The sequence below is a fragment of the Nannospalax galili genome, unplaced genomic scaffold (assembly GCF_000622305.1).
Source record: "Nannospalax galili isolate Female #2095 unplaced genomic scaffold, S.galili_v1.0 scaffold6995, whole genome shotgun sequence".
NCBI classification, from domain to species: Eukaryota; Metazoa; Chordata; class Mammalia; order Rodentia; family Spalacidae; genus Nannospalax; species Nannospalax galili.
Genome location: NW_008335260.1, coordinates 18,721 through 36,131, shown reverse-complemented (window position 1 = coordinate 36,131; position 17,411 = coordinate 18,721). Strand labels below are relative to the sequence as shown.

Here is a 17,411-nt window from a genome sequence, read left to right as displayed (position 1 = left end):
AACAAATAACAAATAGAATCTTATGTAACATTTATTTTGAAAGGGTAAATATAACAGTAGCTATTGATAAAGATATGCTTTGACAAAAGTGAATTCTTTTATGAAGTGTCTGTGTTTCTGCTTAGGAAGTAAAATGGAAAATTGCTGCTACTGTGTGTACAGTATATATAATTATTAGTGGAACAGTTGAAATTGTGTTTATTTTATAGGTCAGCAAACAAATAAGTGTTATGGATGACCTTGATGACTTGACTCAGTCATCAGAAACATCCTCTGAGGGCTGTGAGCTGCCTTACCCTAATTATGAGAGTATTTTGCTGCAAATCGAGCATCTTAGGATGGAGTGTAAAGGTATGATCACTGTGTATGTCTGAGGCCTTGCTGTGTGTATTATAGTAATGTATGCCCACATTGCCTAGCATGCCCTTAGAACACTGATGTGTGACAGTGTGTTCATGTCCAAAGTATGCTTTACATTAAAATAGCATGAGGACCATTACCCACTTTAAACCAGAGCTCTCAAGCCACTCCACTGGACCTTCCTTAGTGGGAATGGCTTTTCCAGTCTCTGTGTTGCATTTGCTTGCTTTCTTTGCCTGACTTTCACCAGCTGAGGTTGCCTGGGCTCTGTCTAGAATACTCCAGAAATCTGAAAGCTGTTTCCCCTGCCAGTCCACCTCCACCTCCTGCAAACATGATCTCATCTGTAAGCATGATTATAGATTTTAACAGATTCACATCTGATCATATTAACTGTTGTTTAAAGCTAGCTTCTCTTTGCTGCAAGGTGCCCTCCGGCGGTGGTGGCGGGAGGAAGGCGTTGGGGCCAAAACGCTGTAAGAGTGTCTTATAATAGAAACCATCAGCACTAAACTTTCTCATTTAAGAGCTGCTCTAGCTACCCACCACACATTTTGATGTCTTGTATTTTTATTTGCATTCATTCATACTTTCTAGTTTCTGATTTCATTACTTCATGTATACATTATTTAGATGTAGGCTTTCTTCCCAAATATTTTGGTGTTTTCTAAAAATAGTTCTGTTATTTCTAATTTGATTTTCTGATCATGGAGCATGCCAGGAACAGATCAATTAATTTTGACTTAAGCCTTTAAGATTTGTAGTCTGAGTTGTCTGTTCAGCTGACTGGCGCTGTTGGAGTGCAGTGTTGGTGATGTTTTTCCTTGTTCTGTCATCTTGTGAACTTACCTACTCTTGTAGTGCTGTCATTTTTTGCAACATGTATTTTGAAGCTGTTTTTAGGTAAAATACTCATGTTTGTACATCTTGATTCATTGAATGTTTTATCATTATGCCATGACTTTGTTTATTACAAGTAGCAGCTTTTGTTATAGTGGGCACATTTGTGTTAATACAGCCATTCCAGCTTAGTTTCCATTTAATTCTTTATTTTTTGGCAAGTGTTAATGTCTTTTGCTGTCTTTTTAATGAAGTTTTGGCAAGTGTTAATATCTTTTGCTGTCTTTTTAATGAAGTTTTTAAGATTAATTTTTAAGTTAACATACTAATGGGTTTCATTATGGCACTTGCAGACATAGATATCATTATACTTACGTATAATATATTCATTATTGCTGTTGTCCCTCACGCAACCCTTACTGCACCCCTTTGCTGTTTCCTTTCTTCCCCAGAAACGCTCCTCCCTTATACTTCCATGTCACATAAATTCCATTAACCTCTCTTTCCTACCATACCTTCTCCTTTAAGGTCTCTTCCTCCTCTTCAGGGTCCTCTTTCAGCTTCTGTAATCTGTACACACCTTCACACAAACACATGCATGTATACAAGAATTCAAATCTAGACTCTTCATATGAGAGAAGACATGTCATATCTGAGTCTGGCATATCCCTTAGCATTTGCTCTCCAGTTCCATCCATTTTCATGCACAGTCACGATGGTGTTTTTCTTTGTAGCTGAAAACGTTTCCTTGTGCATATGTTTACATATTCATATGCAACTTTTTAAAAACCTATTCCTCTTTTAATGAACATCTAGGCTATTTCCATGTCTTACCTGTTGTGAGCAGTACAATAATAAACCCAGGTGCTATTGTACTTCTGATGTTGGGTCATATGATAGTTCTCTTTATAAGGAACCAGCACACTGACTTCCCTAATAGTGGCACCAGTCTGCGTTCCCACCAGAAGTGCATACGATTGTGCTTCCTTTCCCACAGCTTTGCCAGAAGCATCTTTGTTGCCCTTTCTCTTCTTTGTGGTACTCATTCTGACTCCCTTCCCCATCTCCTCTCAGATCCATCCCCACCTCCCTACCCACCCAGCTTTATGTCCTTTTTTTTTCTTTTGGTCTTTTTGAGATAGGGTCTCCCCATAGCCCCAGCTCTCCTGGAACTCACTATGTAGACCAGGCTGGCCTTGAACTTACAGAGATCCACACCTGCTTCTGCCTCCCAAGTGCTAGGATTATGTCCTTTTTTTAAGCCCATCAAATCCAATTCGTGTTGGTGTGGTTCATCCCCTGGAGCATGGTCAACTCACCAGGGGTCACACTATTAAAACTGACTCTCCCTCTTGTAGCAGTTATCAATTGCCAATAGCCCTTCAGCTAAGGGTGGCCTTTGTACCTGCCTGCCCCCTCCATACTAGGATTTAGTCTGGCTTGAGCTTGTGCAGGTCTTTTGTATGTAGTCACAGTTGCTGTGGGTTCATGTGTACAACTGCCCTATTGTGTCAGGAAAACACTGTTTTGTTGTCATTTAAGAGCCTCTGGCTTTTAGAATATTTCTATCCCCTCTTCTGTGACAATCCCTGAACCTTGGAAGGAGTGTGGTATAGATGTCCTGTTTAGGGCTGAACACTCTGCAGTCTCTTATTCTCTGCATACTGACAAAGTGTGGGTCTCTGTGTTAATTACCATCTTTTTTTAAGCTTCTCTGACAAAAGTTTAGAGCTACATTAATCAATGAGTATAAAATAAGTCATTAGGAGTCTATTTAATGCTATGCCTATTTAGCAGAATAATAGTTTTAAATTCTCCCCTAGGGTCTGTAACCCATCTAGCCACAGATTCTTGAGCCTGATTAACAGTGCTAGATGTGGGTTCCATCTTGTGGTGTGGGCCTTAAATCCAGCAGAAAGTGGTTGGTTACTCTTATAACATTCATGCCACTATTGTACCAGTTGGCTTATCTTGAAATGCCAGTTGTTATTGTAGCTCATAGGGTTCACAGCTGGATAAGATTGATGATAACGTTTCTTCTCCAGTACTGGAGAAGGACCTTCCAGCACTATGAAAGCTAGCCAGTAGGGATGAAGCTTTGAAGTCAATACCAGCTTGATCCCTCTGTGGTCTGTAACTCAAGCATATAGTATCAAGCAGTAGGGTCTTACTGTCAAGTTCTTGAGGGTAACCAAGAGCAATGGCAATAGCTAATAATATTTGAAGATCTATAAGGACCCCACTGGACAACAACTCTGAAAGAGGTAACCGATTCCTGGCACTGGGGTTTGATTTTCTAGCCTGTGGTATCTAGTGTACAAGCATTCCCCCACCCACCCCCTCCCCCCCAGTATGGTAACTCCATTTATACTTTTTATATATGTATAAAATTTTTGAAGTTTCTACTGTAGTGGGTGTCTAACACCCTTCTACTTTCATGTTTTTAGCAAGTAAGGGTGGTTGCTACCAACCCTGACCACCTGAATTTGATACCAAGATTCCACGTGGTAGAAAAAGAGAACAGACTCTAGCAAGTTATCCTCTGACTTCTATACATGCCCTATAGTACAAGCAATAAACACCCAGTATATATACATATATATGTATGTATGTATGTATGTATGTATATAATATATTCCATATACTTTATAAGCTGAACAAGAGCAAGGAACTCTCTTATCTGTTTTACTTGCTGAGCTCAGTATAATGTGTTCCATGTTGTAAACACTCAGTATATATTTCTTCAGTGTATAAGTGAATGAATATAAAAATGCAGTCTTATATATTAAAAAGTACTAATTTTATTCCTATATTTTCTCCCTGATTCAGATACTGTTTGCCTTTTGAAAATCCGAGACGCAATTCATTCATACAAAAGATTAATAGAGTTTAAAAGAAGTCACTGTGAACTACTTACAGGAAAAATGAAAAGAATGGAAAATAAGTTTAATAGATTACAGAAAGAGCTATCAGAATCAAAAGAAGCACAATCACAGTTAGAACATGAGAAAGTAGAATGGGAGCAGGAGCTCTCCACTCTGAGGTATGAGACCTTAGTTTATGTTAGCTGCCGTGTGGGTGCTGGGAATTGAACCCAAGTCTTCTGCAAGAGCAGCAAGTGCTCTTACCTGCTGAGCCATCTCTCCAAGCACCATTTATTTTATTTTTATGTGTATGAGTGTTTTGCCTGTGCCTGCATATATGTAAATACATCTGTGCATGCCGTTCCCGAAGAGGGCATCAGATCCCCTGGAACTGAACTTATTGATGTTGTTAGCTGCCATTGAGGTGCTGGGAACTGAACCAGGTCCTCTGTAAGAGTAGCCAGTGTTCTTAACCACTGAGCCATCTCTCCAGCCCCCAGACAGTACTGTTTTATTACTGTTTTCATATTAAACTACTGCAAGAATATTTATGTAAATTTTTTTCTATGTACCTATTCACCTTTAATAAATTCTGCAATATATTACACTCAGTCTTATCACATAACACTCATGTTTTCTATGTAATTATTAAGAATTACATTTTTCTGTAATTTTTTTGCGATTTTCATATAATGTAATTTGATGATATTTAGGTCCCCTCCCTTATCTGCACCTCTCCATATTGCCCCCACCCAATTTAAAATGTTCTCATATGTATATGTATATGTATATATAAAGGCCTATAGAGTCTAATTTATGTTTATGCCTCCAAATGGCCTTTAGTGTGGCTCCATCCATTGGCACCTGGTTAACCTACCAAGAGTTCCATCCCTAAAAGAGACTGTCTCTCCGGCTCCCATCAGCCACTGATTGTCCAAATTTCCTTAGGTTGGGTTGAGGTTTCTTACTGTACTTCCCCATGTCTGTGCTAGGATTTTGTTTGGTTTGAACTTGCATGGGACTTGGGCATGCTGTCACCATTACTGTGAGTTCACATCAGTAACTGACCTGCTGTCTGGAAAACTCCCTTTCCTGTGATCATCCATCACCTCTGGCTCTTACAATCTTTCCCTTCCCTCTTCTGCAATGATCCCTGAACCTTAGGAGGCACTCTGTAGTCTCTTGTTCTCTGCACATTGGCCAGTTGTGGGACTCTGTGTTAAGCACCATCTTCTGCATAAGGAAACTTCTCTGGTGAGAGTTGAGAGATGCACTAATGTATTGGTATACCAATAAGCCATTAAGAGTCAGTTAATATGATAACTATTTAGTAGAAAACTGGTATTGGGCTCCCGCGCCCCATGTCCTGTGACCTGTCTAGCCACAGGTTCCTAAACCTGATACCAGTGTCAGGTATGGGCTTCATCCTATGAAGCAGACCTTAAACCCAATGAGAGTGTAGCTGGTTACTCCCATAATACTCACGCCACTATTGCACCAGTGGGCATATCTTATCAGTCCAGGTACTGTAGTTCACAGGATTCACAGCTGTGTAAGATTGATGATTATTTTTCCTTCTAATAGCTTGTGTAGCACCTTCCAGCATTATGAACACTAGCCAGTAGAGATGAGGCTCTGAGGTCAGCACCACCTTGATTTCTCCTTGATTGTTCTATAATATCCTCAGTAACAGGGTCTTACTATCCAGTTCTCTTGAATAACCAAGAGCAGGGGTCAGTATAGTTTGAGAGTCCATAGGACCCCTGAAAAACAGCTTCTAGAGAGGGAGTCCATTCCTGGCATTAAGGGTTGGTTTGTTTTCATTAGCCATCATCATGTCTAGAAGGGGCAGTGCCCCCCTGTTATAGAGTAACTCCCATGTTTAAATGTACATTTCTTTCTTTAAATTTGTGATTTTTTTATACAATGATGTCATGTAATAGATTACCTGTGCCTTCAGTTTTTATTTCTCCTCCTATTCGAATAGTGTTTTTCTAGACTTGTCTCTTGATCACACCCTAGAGTATTTAGATGTTGTGGTTATGATTTATTTATTCCTTATTGATGATTGAATTCATCAGTCTTGTCCTCCATCCCTGATACTATTTCTTCTGCATTGTTGAGTCTCTTGATGATGCTTTCTGTTGTGTTTTGTTTGATTTACTGAGTTTTCATTTCCAACTTACCTGTTAGCTTTGTTTTTCAGTTTTTTTCAAAATCTCAATTTCCTTGATGAATTTTCCTTCTCTGTCACAGGCTTTTTAATCCATATTGCTCATCCATGTTGATGACATTTCCTCTCTCTGTTACTTTCCTCTGCACCCTGGATTGAATTCATCTGCTTATTTATATCCCCTTTAAGGGCATTGATCATGCTTTTTAAATCTTATCTGGCATTTTGCCTTTCGGTACCTTTACATTCATTACTGTGGAATTTGCTATCTTTTGGTGAAGACATGTGCCTGGGCTGTTGAGTTTCTGTGTTGTGATTTAACTGTTGGTTTGGATATCTCTTCTTGTTAAATTGGGTGATCTTATTGAGTGGCCTGGTCTTGGGGACTCAATCTCTGATACCACTCAGAGAGGACAAAACAAACAGAAACAATACAATACAAAATGCAGAAATGCACTTAGCATGGATTAATGCCCATTAATGTCACTAGTGATGGTAAAATGTAAGAGGAAAAGTGATACAGAATGTGCTATGAGTGGTTAGCAAAAATGTTGTATATTTACCCATTGGAGTTCTATTCGGGGTAAAGAAAGATGAAATAATGAAATTTGCAGGTAAATGAATGGATCTAGAAACTTAAATTAAGTGAGATAACACAGACTCAGAAAAACAAAAGATGTATGTTCTCCCTCATTTGTGGATCCTAGCACCAACTCCTTATAAACAAGGTTATTACAGAGTTATATCACTGGTCACACACAGAGATTCTCTGTGAATTGCCCAAACTTAAGTGGCACATCTAGGATGTAACCTCTACACCTGTGACTCATGGAAGGTAGAACAAGGGATGAAGAGAACACTAATGCATCTTCCAGTTCTCACCAATGAAGCTCCCTCATGCAACAGAGGGCCAGGAACACAAAAGCCACAAATGGCCAAAATGCAGACAATAAGAGTGCAGAGTGTGGGTCCTTGGACAGGACTTTTATATTGGGGTCCACCTACCCAGAACTCAGGGGCCATTGTGAAAGAGGGGGCAGAAAGATTGTAAGAGGCAGGGAGGAGGTGCATGACCATATGGAAATGGTCCTACAGGTGCCTGGGACCCTTCTCATACAAACATACAGCAATGTTGTCAGTATGCATAAGACAAAAACCCAGCACAGAACTGTGGAAATGAACAGCAAATCCCGACCTTGGTCAAAGATTTCTTGGCAGCTGATTACTGCTGGGTGAGCTAATCTTCTCAAAGGGTGAGACTCTACACAGGCTGACTAAACCCCAGTGGTTGAACTTACACAGAGGGGCATCTGGGGACACTAACTTTACATGATAGGCCTTAACACAAATGACAGAATGTATGAACTCCAGTGGGGCGGCTATGGGAGGGTGCCAAAGGGGGAGGGGGAAGGAGTATAAAGATGATTTTATGTATAAATACACTAAAATTCAATTAAATAAAAGAAATTTGAGACTGCCAGTTGTGTGCACAAGGGCAGGGCCTGCCAGCTGAACCTGTAGCTACCTGCCTCCTGTGGTTTATGTTGCTGGACAGCTCTTGGTGGCTGAGAACCCCACGAGAGCAGTGTGTACTTTAGTGCTTCCCTTTTTGCTGCTCGGGTCTATCTCTCAGATTTGTTTGAGGCCTCTATGAGTGGTCCTGTTTCCCCGATTTATGTCTCCGTACGTTTGTCCTTGGTGGAGAAGACTGATTTCTGTGTGTTAACTTTGTATCCTAGTGCTTTGCTGAATGTGTTTCTCAGCTGCAGGAGTTCACTGTTGGAGTCTTTAAGCTCTTTTATGTATAGAATCATAACATCTGCAAATAGGCACAGTTTGCCTCCTTTCCTATTTGAATCCCCTTTATCTCCTCCTCCTGTCTTAACTGCCCTAGCAAAGACTTCAAGCACCATATTGAACAGGAATGGGGAGAGTGGACACCTTTGTCTTGTTGCTGATTTTAGTGGCAATCCTTTAAGTTTCTCTCCATTTAGCATGATGGTGAGCTTGGTGTGTTTTGCATTTATTATGTTTAAATATGTCCCCTTGTTCTAGTTTCTCAGTTGCTGAGACAAAATACTCCGACCACTATCAACTTGGGGAGGAAAGGGTTTATTTTTTCTTACGTCTCCTGAGTCACAGTTCATCAGGGCAGGAACCTGGAGGCAGGAGCTGGAGCACAGGCCATGGAGGAATGCTGCTTACTGGCTTGCTCTCCTGGCCCCTGCTCAGCCTGCTTTCTTATACAACACAGGCCCATCTGCCCAGGGGTGGCACCACCCACAGTGGGCTGGGCCCTCCCACATACTCAACAATCAAGAAGGTTCCCCATGGATATAGCCACAGGCCATTTCAATGGAGGCAATTCCCCAGTTGAGGCTCCCTCAACCCAGGTGTGTCAAGTTGACACTAAAGCTATCCAGCACACCCCTGTACCCCTAGTTTTGCCTCTGTGTTCATCAGTGAGATTGGTGTATAATTTTGTTTTTTTCTTGTTTCTTTATCTGGTTTAGGTACCCATGTCATGCTTGCCCAAATTATTAACAATAATTTGAAATCATTCTTTTATGGAATAATTTTATTTTATGGAATAATGTTATGAGAAGCATCCGGTTTCCTTCTTCAGAGGTCTGGTAGAATTCTACAGTAAAGCCATCTGCCAAGGCTGGCCTTTTTTTTTTTTTTTTTTTCCTGACTGAAAGGTTTTTTTTATTGCTGTTTCAGTTTTGTTACTTGTGCTAAATTTGTTTAATTTTATCTCTCTCGGTTTAACTTTGGCATGTCATACATTAAGAAATTCGTCCATTTCTTAAATTTTCCAATTTGGTAGAATAAAGGCTTCCTGGAAGTTATATCCTTACAATCCTCCGAATTTCCTCAGTGTCTCTTTTACTGTCTGTCATTTCTAATTTTATTAACTTGGGTCTTTTCTCTTTTTTGGTTAGAGAGAAGTGTTGGTCAATCTTGTTAATCTTTTCAAAAAACCAACTTTTTCTTTCATTCATTCTTTGTATTTATTTTTCATTTTTATTGCATTAATTTCTTCTCTGATCTTAATTCTTTTCCCATCTACTGTTTGCGGCACTTTTTGTTTGTGTTTTTCCAAAGCACAACATTAGGTTGTTTATTCGGGTTCTCTCTCATTTGTTTGATGTCAGTACTTAGAACTGTAAACTTTCCTCTTAGGACTGCCTTATTGTGTTCCATGGATTTTCATATGTTGTGTTTTCATTTTCATTCAATTCTAGAAAATTTTTAATTTCCCCAAAGGAATTTTTATTTTTAAAATGCATAAACAAGATTCTTTAAAAGTGTCACGGCCAATAAAACATAGGAAGTTTGAGCACAGGTGTGTGTCTGCTTAGCCTGCTCTTGGACTGTGGCAGTGTGCAGATGCACCTAATGTAGAGAGACCCTCAAAGTGCTGTCTTACACTGTGAATCACTCTTAGGGAAACCTGGACTACTTCAGGAAAATAAATTCTACTTTTAGTGAATATCTAAACTCATTGTAATACTTACATAGTTGACTAACTTTAAATTATCTGTTTGGATTAAGTAGTAATTGCAGCTGTGTAAAAAAGATATTTTCAACTTGTAACTTTATTGAATAAGTTCAAAATCACTTCTCCATAATATTTATCAGAATTCTAGAAACTTACCAATTAAATTATTCTTTACTCATTATTATCAGCAATATATGCCCTTTGGAAGAGATCGAATTGAGAAATTAAAATCAAGAGTAATAAAAAGGGAAAATATTCAACAACAGAGAAGTTTTATTAGGACAGTAAATTACCATCTGAAGGTCCAGATCATAAACTTCATTTTGTACAAACAACCTTAATTTTAAGATAAGATGATTTGAAGATAACTCTGTAACTTCAGATTTGCACTGAAACAAGAGGAGGAGAGGCGGAGAAGCGCTGATCAGCTTCATGAGAAAGTGACGGACCAGCTTAGGAAGAAAGAAGAGCAGTACGACAGAGAGGTTGGAATCAAACAGCAACTTGAAATCTCTCTGAGGACCCTAGATATGGAGTTGAAGACAGTGAAAAATAATCTGAATCAGGTCATTAACCTTTGGTAAAATTTTCATATTCCTACCTTTATTTGTTTTACTTCTAATGCCCCTTTAATTATGTATTCATATACATGATGAGAATTGGGCTCGCGGTTGTGTCATTACACAGACATCCTATGGTTGTAAGACATTCATCGTATTACTCGTTAATGTCATCTTGTGTTTCCACCATGATGTGTGTAGTCCATTGTTGACTAATACTGCCTCACCCTGAAAATTATAACACTGATCTGGTTATTTCCTATAACTGTGACAAAACACTTTGACCAAAACTAGCTTGGGGAGGAAAGGGTGTATTTGGCTTACAGCACATTTCATCATCAAGGGAAGCCAAGGCAGGAACTCAAAAGAAGAACACTGCTTACTGACATGCTCCTCTGGCCTCTGCTCAACCTGCTTTCTTACATAACACAGGACCCACCTGCCCAGGGGTGGCACCACCCATGGTGGGCTGGGCCCTCCCACATCACTCATAAATCAAAAAAATGCCCTACAGACCTGGCCACAAGCCAGTTCAATGGAGACAGTTTCTCAGTTGAGGTTCCCTCTAACCAGTGTAATAAGGTGACAACTAAAGCTATCTGGTACAGTGGGCCCTTAGTCAACTTGACACACGGACACACTGCTATTAAACCAAAACCTTTTCATTTCTTGTCCCCAAAATATGCTGTTAATATTAATATCACAGCATAAAAAAGTACAACTTTAAAAATCCCACAGCCCTTAAAAAATCCAAACACTTTAAATTTCAAAATCTCCCAAAATTCTTTTAACTGTAGACTCCTGTAAAATCCAAAACAAGCACTGTCTTATTTCAAAAAAGGAAGAGTCAGGCAAAGCCTAAGTCTAGCAGATGGGATTCATTCACCTGGGTTCCAAAGGGCTTGAGCAGCTTCACTTCTTTGGCTCTGCCAACACAGTTTGTCTTGTAGTCTCAGGCCAGCTCCATTCCACACCTACCACTGTCTTTGGTGGTTGCCCCAAGGTCCTGGGGCATCTCCAATATGCTGGGGTCTCTACTGAAACTGAGGCTGTACCTTCACCAATGTGCTCTTCTGGCCTCTCAGGGTACAAAGCCTCAGATTCTCTCCATGCCTTCAACACCAGAACCATGCAGGACACTCTTACACATTACCAAATCCTGCTTCCAGATTGAGTTAGAGCCTTGGTGGAGAGATGACTCAGTGGTTAAGAGCACTGATTGCTCTTGCAGAGGATCCGGGTTCAATTCCCAGTACCCACATGGCAGCTACAAACCATCCTCAACTCCAGTTCCAGAGGAATCCGAAGCCCTTTTCTGACCTCCAAGGCATTGCATTTCACAGGTGCACTCACATACATGCAAAGCAGTACACTCTTACACATAAAGTAATTTTATAAAAAAGACATAGAACCTTGGGCACCCTCTGGACCACAGCTTCTGTGCACTGACCCTGAGGAAATAACCTCCCAGAAGATTTCACCTTGGTGATGCTGGTCTCTTGTACTCGCAGCTGATTTTCAGCCCCAGCTAACCAGTATCAGGTGTCCCTAAAGCAAAGGTTTCACTTTATTGGTCCTGGACTTTTCTTAATCACAGCTGATTCTTCAGTGTTGGCCAACCAGAAACCGCAGATTCTCAATTCAAAGTAACCATGTGAACAGCCCTGATAGTCTTTGCTTCCCTCGAAATGTCTCAAGCCAGGTCTCCATCATCCACATTTCTCTTCAGTATAACTATTTCAAGCTCCACAGTGACAGCTCACTAAGCTCCAAGCACTCAATGGCCTTTCTGGCCCAAGAGTCCAAACGCTTCCGCAATCCTCCCCAAAACACCAAGGTTATGTCTGTCACAGCAACATTCCACCAATCCTTCTTAGTTAGCTTTCTATTGCTGTGATGAAACACTGACCAAAACCAACACAGCACAGTCCATCAAGGGAATCCAAGGCAGGAACCTCAGGGCAGGAACCTGGGGCACAGAACGTGGAGGAATGCTGCTTACTGGCTTGCTCCCCTAGTCTCTGCTCAGCTTTCTTATACAATACAGGACCACCTACCCAGGGATGGCCCTGCCCACATTGGGCTGGGCCCTCCCACATCACTTAACAATCAGGAAAATACCCAACAGGGATAGCCACAGGCCAATGCAATGGAGACAGTTCCTCAGTTGAGGTTCCAGGTTTGTCAAGTTGACAACTAAATCTATCCAGCACAGGCATGACTAACTAAAATTATTTTATTATGACTCTAAGAATCTGATGTTTCATTATTTTTTTCTGAATGAAGGAAGAGAGGGTAAGTTGAGTTGAATCGTAAATGTTAATTTAGCCATTTTTAAAATACAGACTAACTTTGAAACTCTAGTTAAATGTTTGTGACAGAACTTTATTTTACAGTACTCTCACTGCCTCTAAGAAGTACTTTTGCTCTTTGAACAAATTTAACTATAATATGCCATTGAAATTTGAGTATTTCTTGTGGGATAGAGGTCCTTGTGTTTCCATAGGCTGCTTCCTGGGGACAGTTTTTTTTTTTTTTAAGTTTATTCCTAATTAAGTTTTTAGATACCCTCTCCCCAACCTACATAGTGGTGTGAGACTGAAGACTTGGTGAAATGTATGTCTAGGTTTTAGAGGAACGAAATGACACTCAGAGGCAACTTTCTCGAGAACAAAATGCCAGGATATTACAAGATGGGATCCTTGCAAATCACCTGTGCAAACAAAAGGAGATAGAAATGGCACAAAAGAAAATGACTTCTGAGGTATTTTCTTTAGTTTTCAAAATACATGTGTATACCTATACGTACATATTTTCGAAAATGTAGAGGTGTTTTGAACCCTGTGTATTATAAATAGACATATTTCAGGTGTAGAGAGTGGAAGCTCTAGCCCACTAGTAAAGTAATATTTGTTCTTTCTTTCTCTCTTTCTCTCTTCCTTTTTTTAATGTGAGCGTTATGCTTACATGTATGTAAGTGCACTTGTGTCATGCAATGCCCATGGAGGACAGAAGAGGGTCTCCAGTCCCTTGCAACTGGAGTTACAGATGGTTGTTAGCCACCATGTGGGTGCTGGGATTCGAACCTGGGTCTTCTGCAAAAGCAGCCAGTGCTCTTAACTACTGAGCCATCATCTCTCCAGTGTTCTTTTTTTAAAAAGATTTTTTAATTAATTTACTTTTAAAAATATGTGTATGTGTGAGTGTTAATGTTTTTCCTACATGTATGTAAGTGCACCATGTACATACTTTTGCCCACGGAGGACAAAAGAGGGTGTCGAATCTCCTGAACTGCAGTTACATTTAGTTGTGGGCTGCCATGTGGGTTCTGGGAACTGAACCAGGGTCCACTGCCAGAGCAGCCAATGCTCTTAATCACTGAGCCATCTCTCCAGCTGTAAAGTTATGTTCTTAATTTAATACTGTTTGTCTGCTGCACAAACACAGTGGCCTAATCCAAAACAAAGGCTTTTAGTATTTTGCATGGGAATTGATTGTTTTTCCATGGTCTCAAAACCTTGCTACTAAAAAGAGATGTTCTAGTTCTGGACAGCGATTTCACTCTCCTCAAATGTTAATTGTTTAGTTTCTTTATTACTCCTATACTAGCTAGGAGTACAAAGTTGCATCATCAGAAGCCTTATTTTGGATGTCACATCTTTACTTTTACTGAGCAACAGCTTATTTGAAGTAATTATTTTAATACAAAGAATTCTTTAAAACAACTATATACTATAATATATGCCCAGTGAAAATTTATTAATAAGTATTTTATTCCTAGTAAATATAGGTCAATGTATTTTCTCCTATTTCATATTTATTAGTGTTTCAGACCTTATGTCTTTTGCTTGTTTTGCTCAGTGTTGGGAATAGAACCCAGAGCATTGTGCATTCTAATCATGTAATCGCCCCCTGAGCTCCATCCCCTGACCTGTTTCAGATATCATGAATAAACACAAGTTATTACAGCAGGAATTCTTGGGATTTTCTAAGCATCTCTATAGCATTTACCTATTTACCATTAACATTTAATTATGGCCTTTTGTATTTATGTGTTTGTAGCATTGAAATAACTGGCCTCATGAAAGAACACCAGCAGTAGGATGAGATGGCCTAGGGGAAAATTTTGCAACTTACTTACATTTTTAATTTTTCCTTTTCATATTTGTGGTCACTAAATTAGTTCACTTATGTATATGGAAGTACTAACTAACATAGTGTCTCTATCATTTATTAATAAATAAATGTAATTCCTACAATTGACTATAAACATGTTTTAACAAATTTCCAGAAAAAAAGAATTTTAAAAACTTTTTAGGAAATTTCTTCTGTCTGGATAAAAGAGCTAAGGCTTTTATTATGAACTGGCTGTATCCATTAGATATAAGCATGTAAACCTAATTTTTCTTTTTTGCATGTATATGTCTGTGTGATGTGTCTATATGCCTGTTCACATCTGTTTGGAGGCACGTGCATGTGAAGGCCGGAGGCTGATATTGGGTGTCTCTTTGATCACTCCCACTTTACATATGACGCAGGGGCTCTCGCTGAACTTACTCAGCTAGTCTAGTTAGCCAGCTACCTTGCCCCAGAGACTTCCTGTCTCTGCCTCCCATGTGCTGGGATTTGGGGGCAGGGGGAGCTGCCACCCCCACCAGTATTTACACGGGTGCTTGGAATCTAAACTCTTTACACTTGTATTTAGCTGTCTCCCAGCCCCTAAACCTAATTTTTCTTTTTCTTTTTCTTTTTTTGTCTTTTTGAGACAGGGTCTCCTTATAGCCCCAGCTGTCCTGGAACTCACTGTGTAGACCAGGCTGGCCTTGAATTCCAAAGATCCGCCTGCCTCTGCCTCCCAGGTGCTGGGATTAAAGACATGCACCACCATGCCCGGCCTAAACCTAATTTTTAATGTAAGCAAATTTATCAGTTATTCTCTCATTTTGTAGTATAAGCCTAGTGTAATTCAGAGAAAGCCTTTTTCGACACTGAGTTTCTTAGTAATCATTCTCTTTTATTTTCATAAATTTTCTTCAGTTACGTTTTGAATTTTGGGGAATTTATACTTCTGTAAGCTTTGAGATTAGATCTGTTTCTTTTTCTACTTGCGTATATATTTATTGCAACATTTTGACCGTAGAACTGTTCGTGCTGTTCTTTAATTTCATAAGAAATTATGCTGTGATATTTTCTAGAGTGCTAGCTAAATATCTCTTGCTTTACTTAGGTTTCTGTTAGTCATGAGAAAGAAAAGGATCTGCTGCATAAAAATCAGAGGCTGCAGGATGAAATTGCCACATTAAGACTGGAAATGGACACGATAAGAAATCATAACCAGGAAAAAGAAAAGAAATATCTTGATGACATTAAAGTTGAGAATGAAAAGAATGATAAACTTCAAAGGATGATAAAACTGAACGAAGAAACATTTACAAAAACAGTGTTCCAGTACAACGGACAGCTTAATATTCTGACAACTGAGAACACAATGCTGAGTTCTAAACTGGAAAATGAAAAACAAAATAAGGAAAGGCTGGAAGCAGAAATTGAGTCATACCGTTCTAGGCTGGCTTTTGCTGTGCGTGACCACGATGAGATCCAGACCTCGAAAAGGGACCTGGAAGTTGCTTTCCAGAGAGCACGGGATGAGTGGCTTCGTTTGCAGGACAAGCTGAATTTTGAAATATCTAACCTCAAAGATAACAATGAGATTCTTTCCCAACAGCTTTCTAACACTGAAAGAAAATTCAACAGTCTAGAAATTGAGTTTCATCATACAAGAGATGCTCTTAGAGAAAAGACTTTGGTTTTAAAACAGGCATGGAGAGACCTAAGCCAGACACAGTGCCAAATGAAGGAAGTTGAGCACATGTATCAGAGTGAGCAAGGGAAGGCGAATAAATACATTGGAAAGCAGGAATCTATACAGGAGAGATTATCTCAACTACAGAGTGAAAACATGTTGCTTCGGCAACAATTAGATGATGCTAACAACAAAGCTGATAATAAGGAAAAGACAATAGTTAATATCCAAGACCAGTTTCATGATATTTTTAAAAGACTTCAAGCTGAGAGTGAAAAACAAAGTGTGATGCTCGAAGACAGAAACAAGGAGTTAATTGATGAATGTAATCATTTAAAAGAAAGAATGTGTCAGTATGAAAATGAGAAAGCAGAAAGAGAAGTAAGTATCAAGAAAGATAAATATTTGCTAAGCATCCTGAAAGGAAATTCAGAGTACTGCTTTATTCAGGCTAAATGACGAGTCTAGATGGATATAAAAATATATTGGTTATTAGTATATTTGCTGTGTTACTTCAGAAACATTCCTGTTTCCAGCAAATGCAGCTTAGATCGTATTCCCAGCACAAAGGTAATCCGTGTTTGAAGTGATGAGTGTGCCAGTTACTCTGAATTGATAGGGCACACTGTAGAGTACACATGTTGAAATCTCACACTGCCTAGAAAACAGTTACTAAGTTGACTTTTTTTTCAGTTACATAGCACTGAATTTGAAATCCAAGAAGGGACAGATTGTTTTAGGCTTAGACCTAACAGATGTGTTACTTTTAGTAAACACATTGTATTGCATATAGAATTTAAGAGATTAAATTAGAAATTGTTAATAGCCATGTACTGATAGTAATAGTATAGTTTTATACTGCTGAAATAATAATTGGGAGAATATGGGGCTTTTAAGTTGTTAATTTTTGGTGCTGGGAATTGAACTCAATGCTTTGAGCATGCTAAGCATACCCTGTACCAAAGACCTACACACACCAGCTTTGAAATAATAATTTTAGTGCTTTTATGTTGCCAAGTTTTAGGACCATGATGAAGTGAGTAAGTGGAAACACTCATAACTAAAACAAATAGTTTGAAGTTATGATTCAGTGAAATAGGGTTGCTTTGATTGTATGTTCTGCTTTCATCTGAGAACTAAAGTATTGATCCTTTAATTTTGTAATATTTTTTTTCTTCAGTAGCTTTTTATGTATTTCTTTAGTATAATTTTGTCGTATGTCAATGTCAGTTTGATTTAAATCACAACATGTTTGTCTCAAATTATGTATTCTTAATACCATAACTCTAAAAGCATCAACTTTTTG

At 39.1% G+C, this 17,411-nt stretch overlaps 1 protein-coding gene across 1 annotated transcript in view; it reads left to right on the top strand.

Moving 5' to 3' along the window:
* The window catches only part of LOC103731465 (ankyrin repeat domain-containing protein 26), a gene marked incomplete at its 3' end in the record, with an annotated part of 88,909 nt that overhangs the window by 56,015 nt on the left and 15,483 nt on the right, over positions 1-17,411 (top strand). The window contains 5 exon segments of the mRNA XM_029561954.1: positions 215-351; positions 4,030-4,243; positions 10,125-10,308; positions 12,929-13,066; positions 15,530-16,486. Coding sequence (XP_029417814.1) covers positions 215-351; positions 4,030-4,243; positions 10,125-10,308; positions 12,929-13,066; positions 15,530-16,486 — 1,630 coding nt within the window.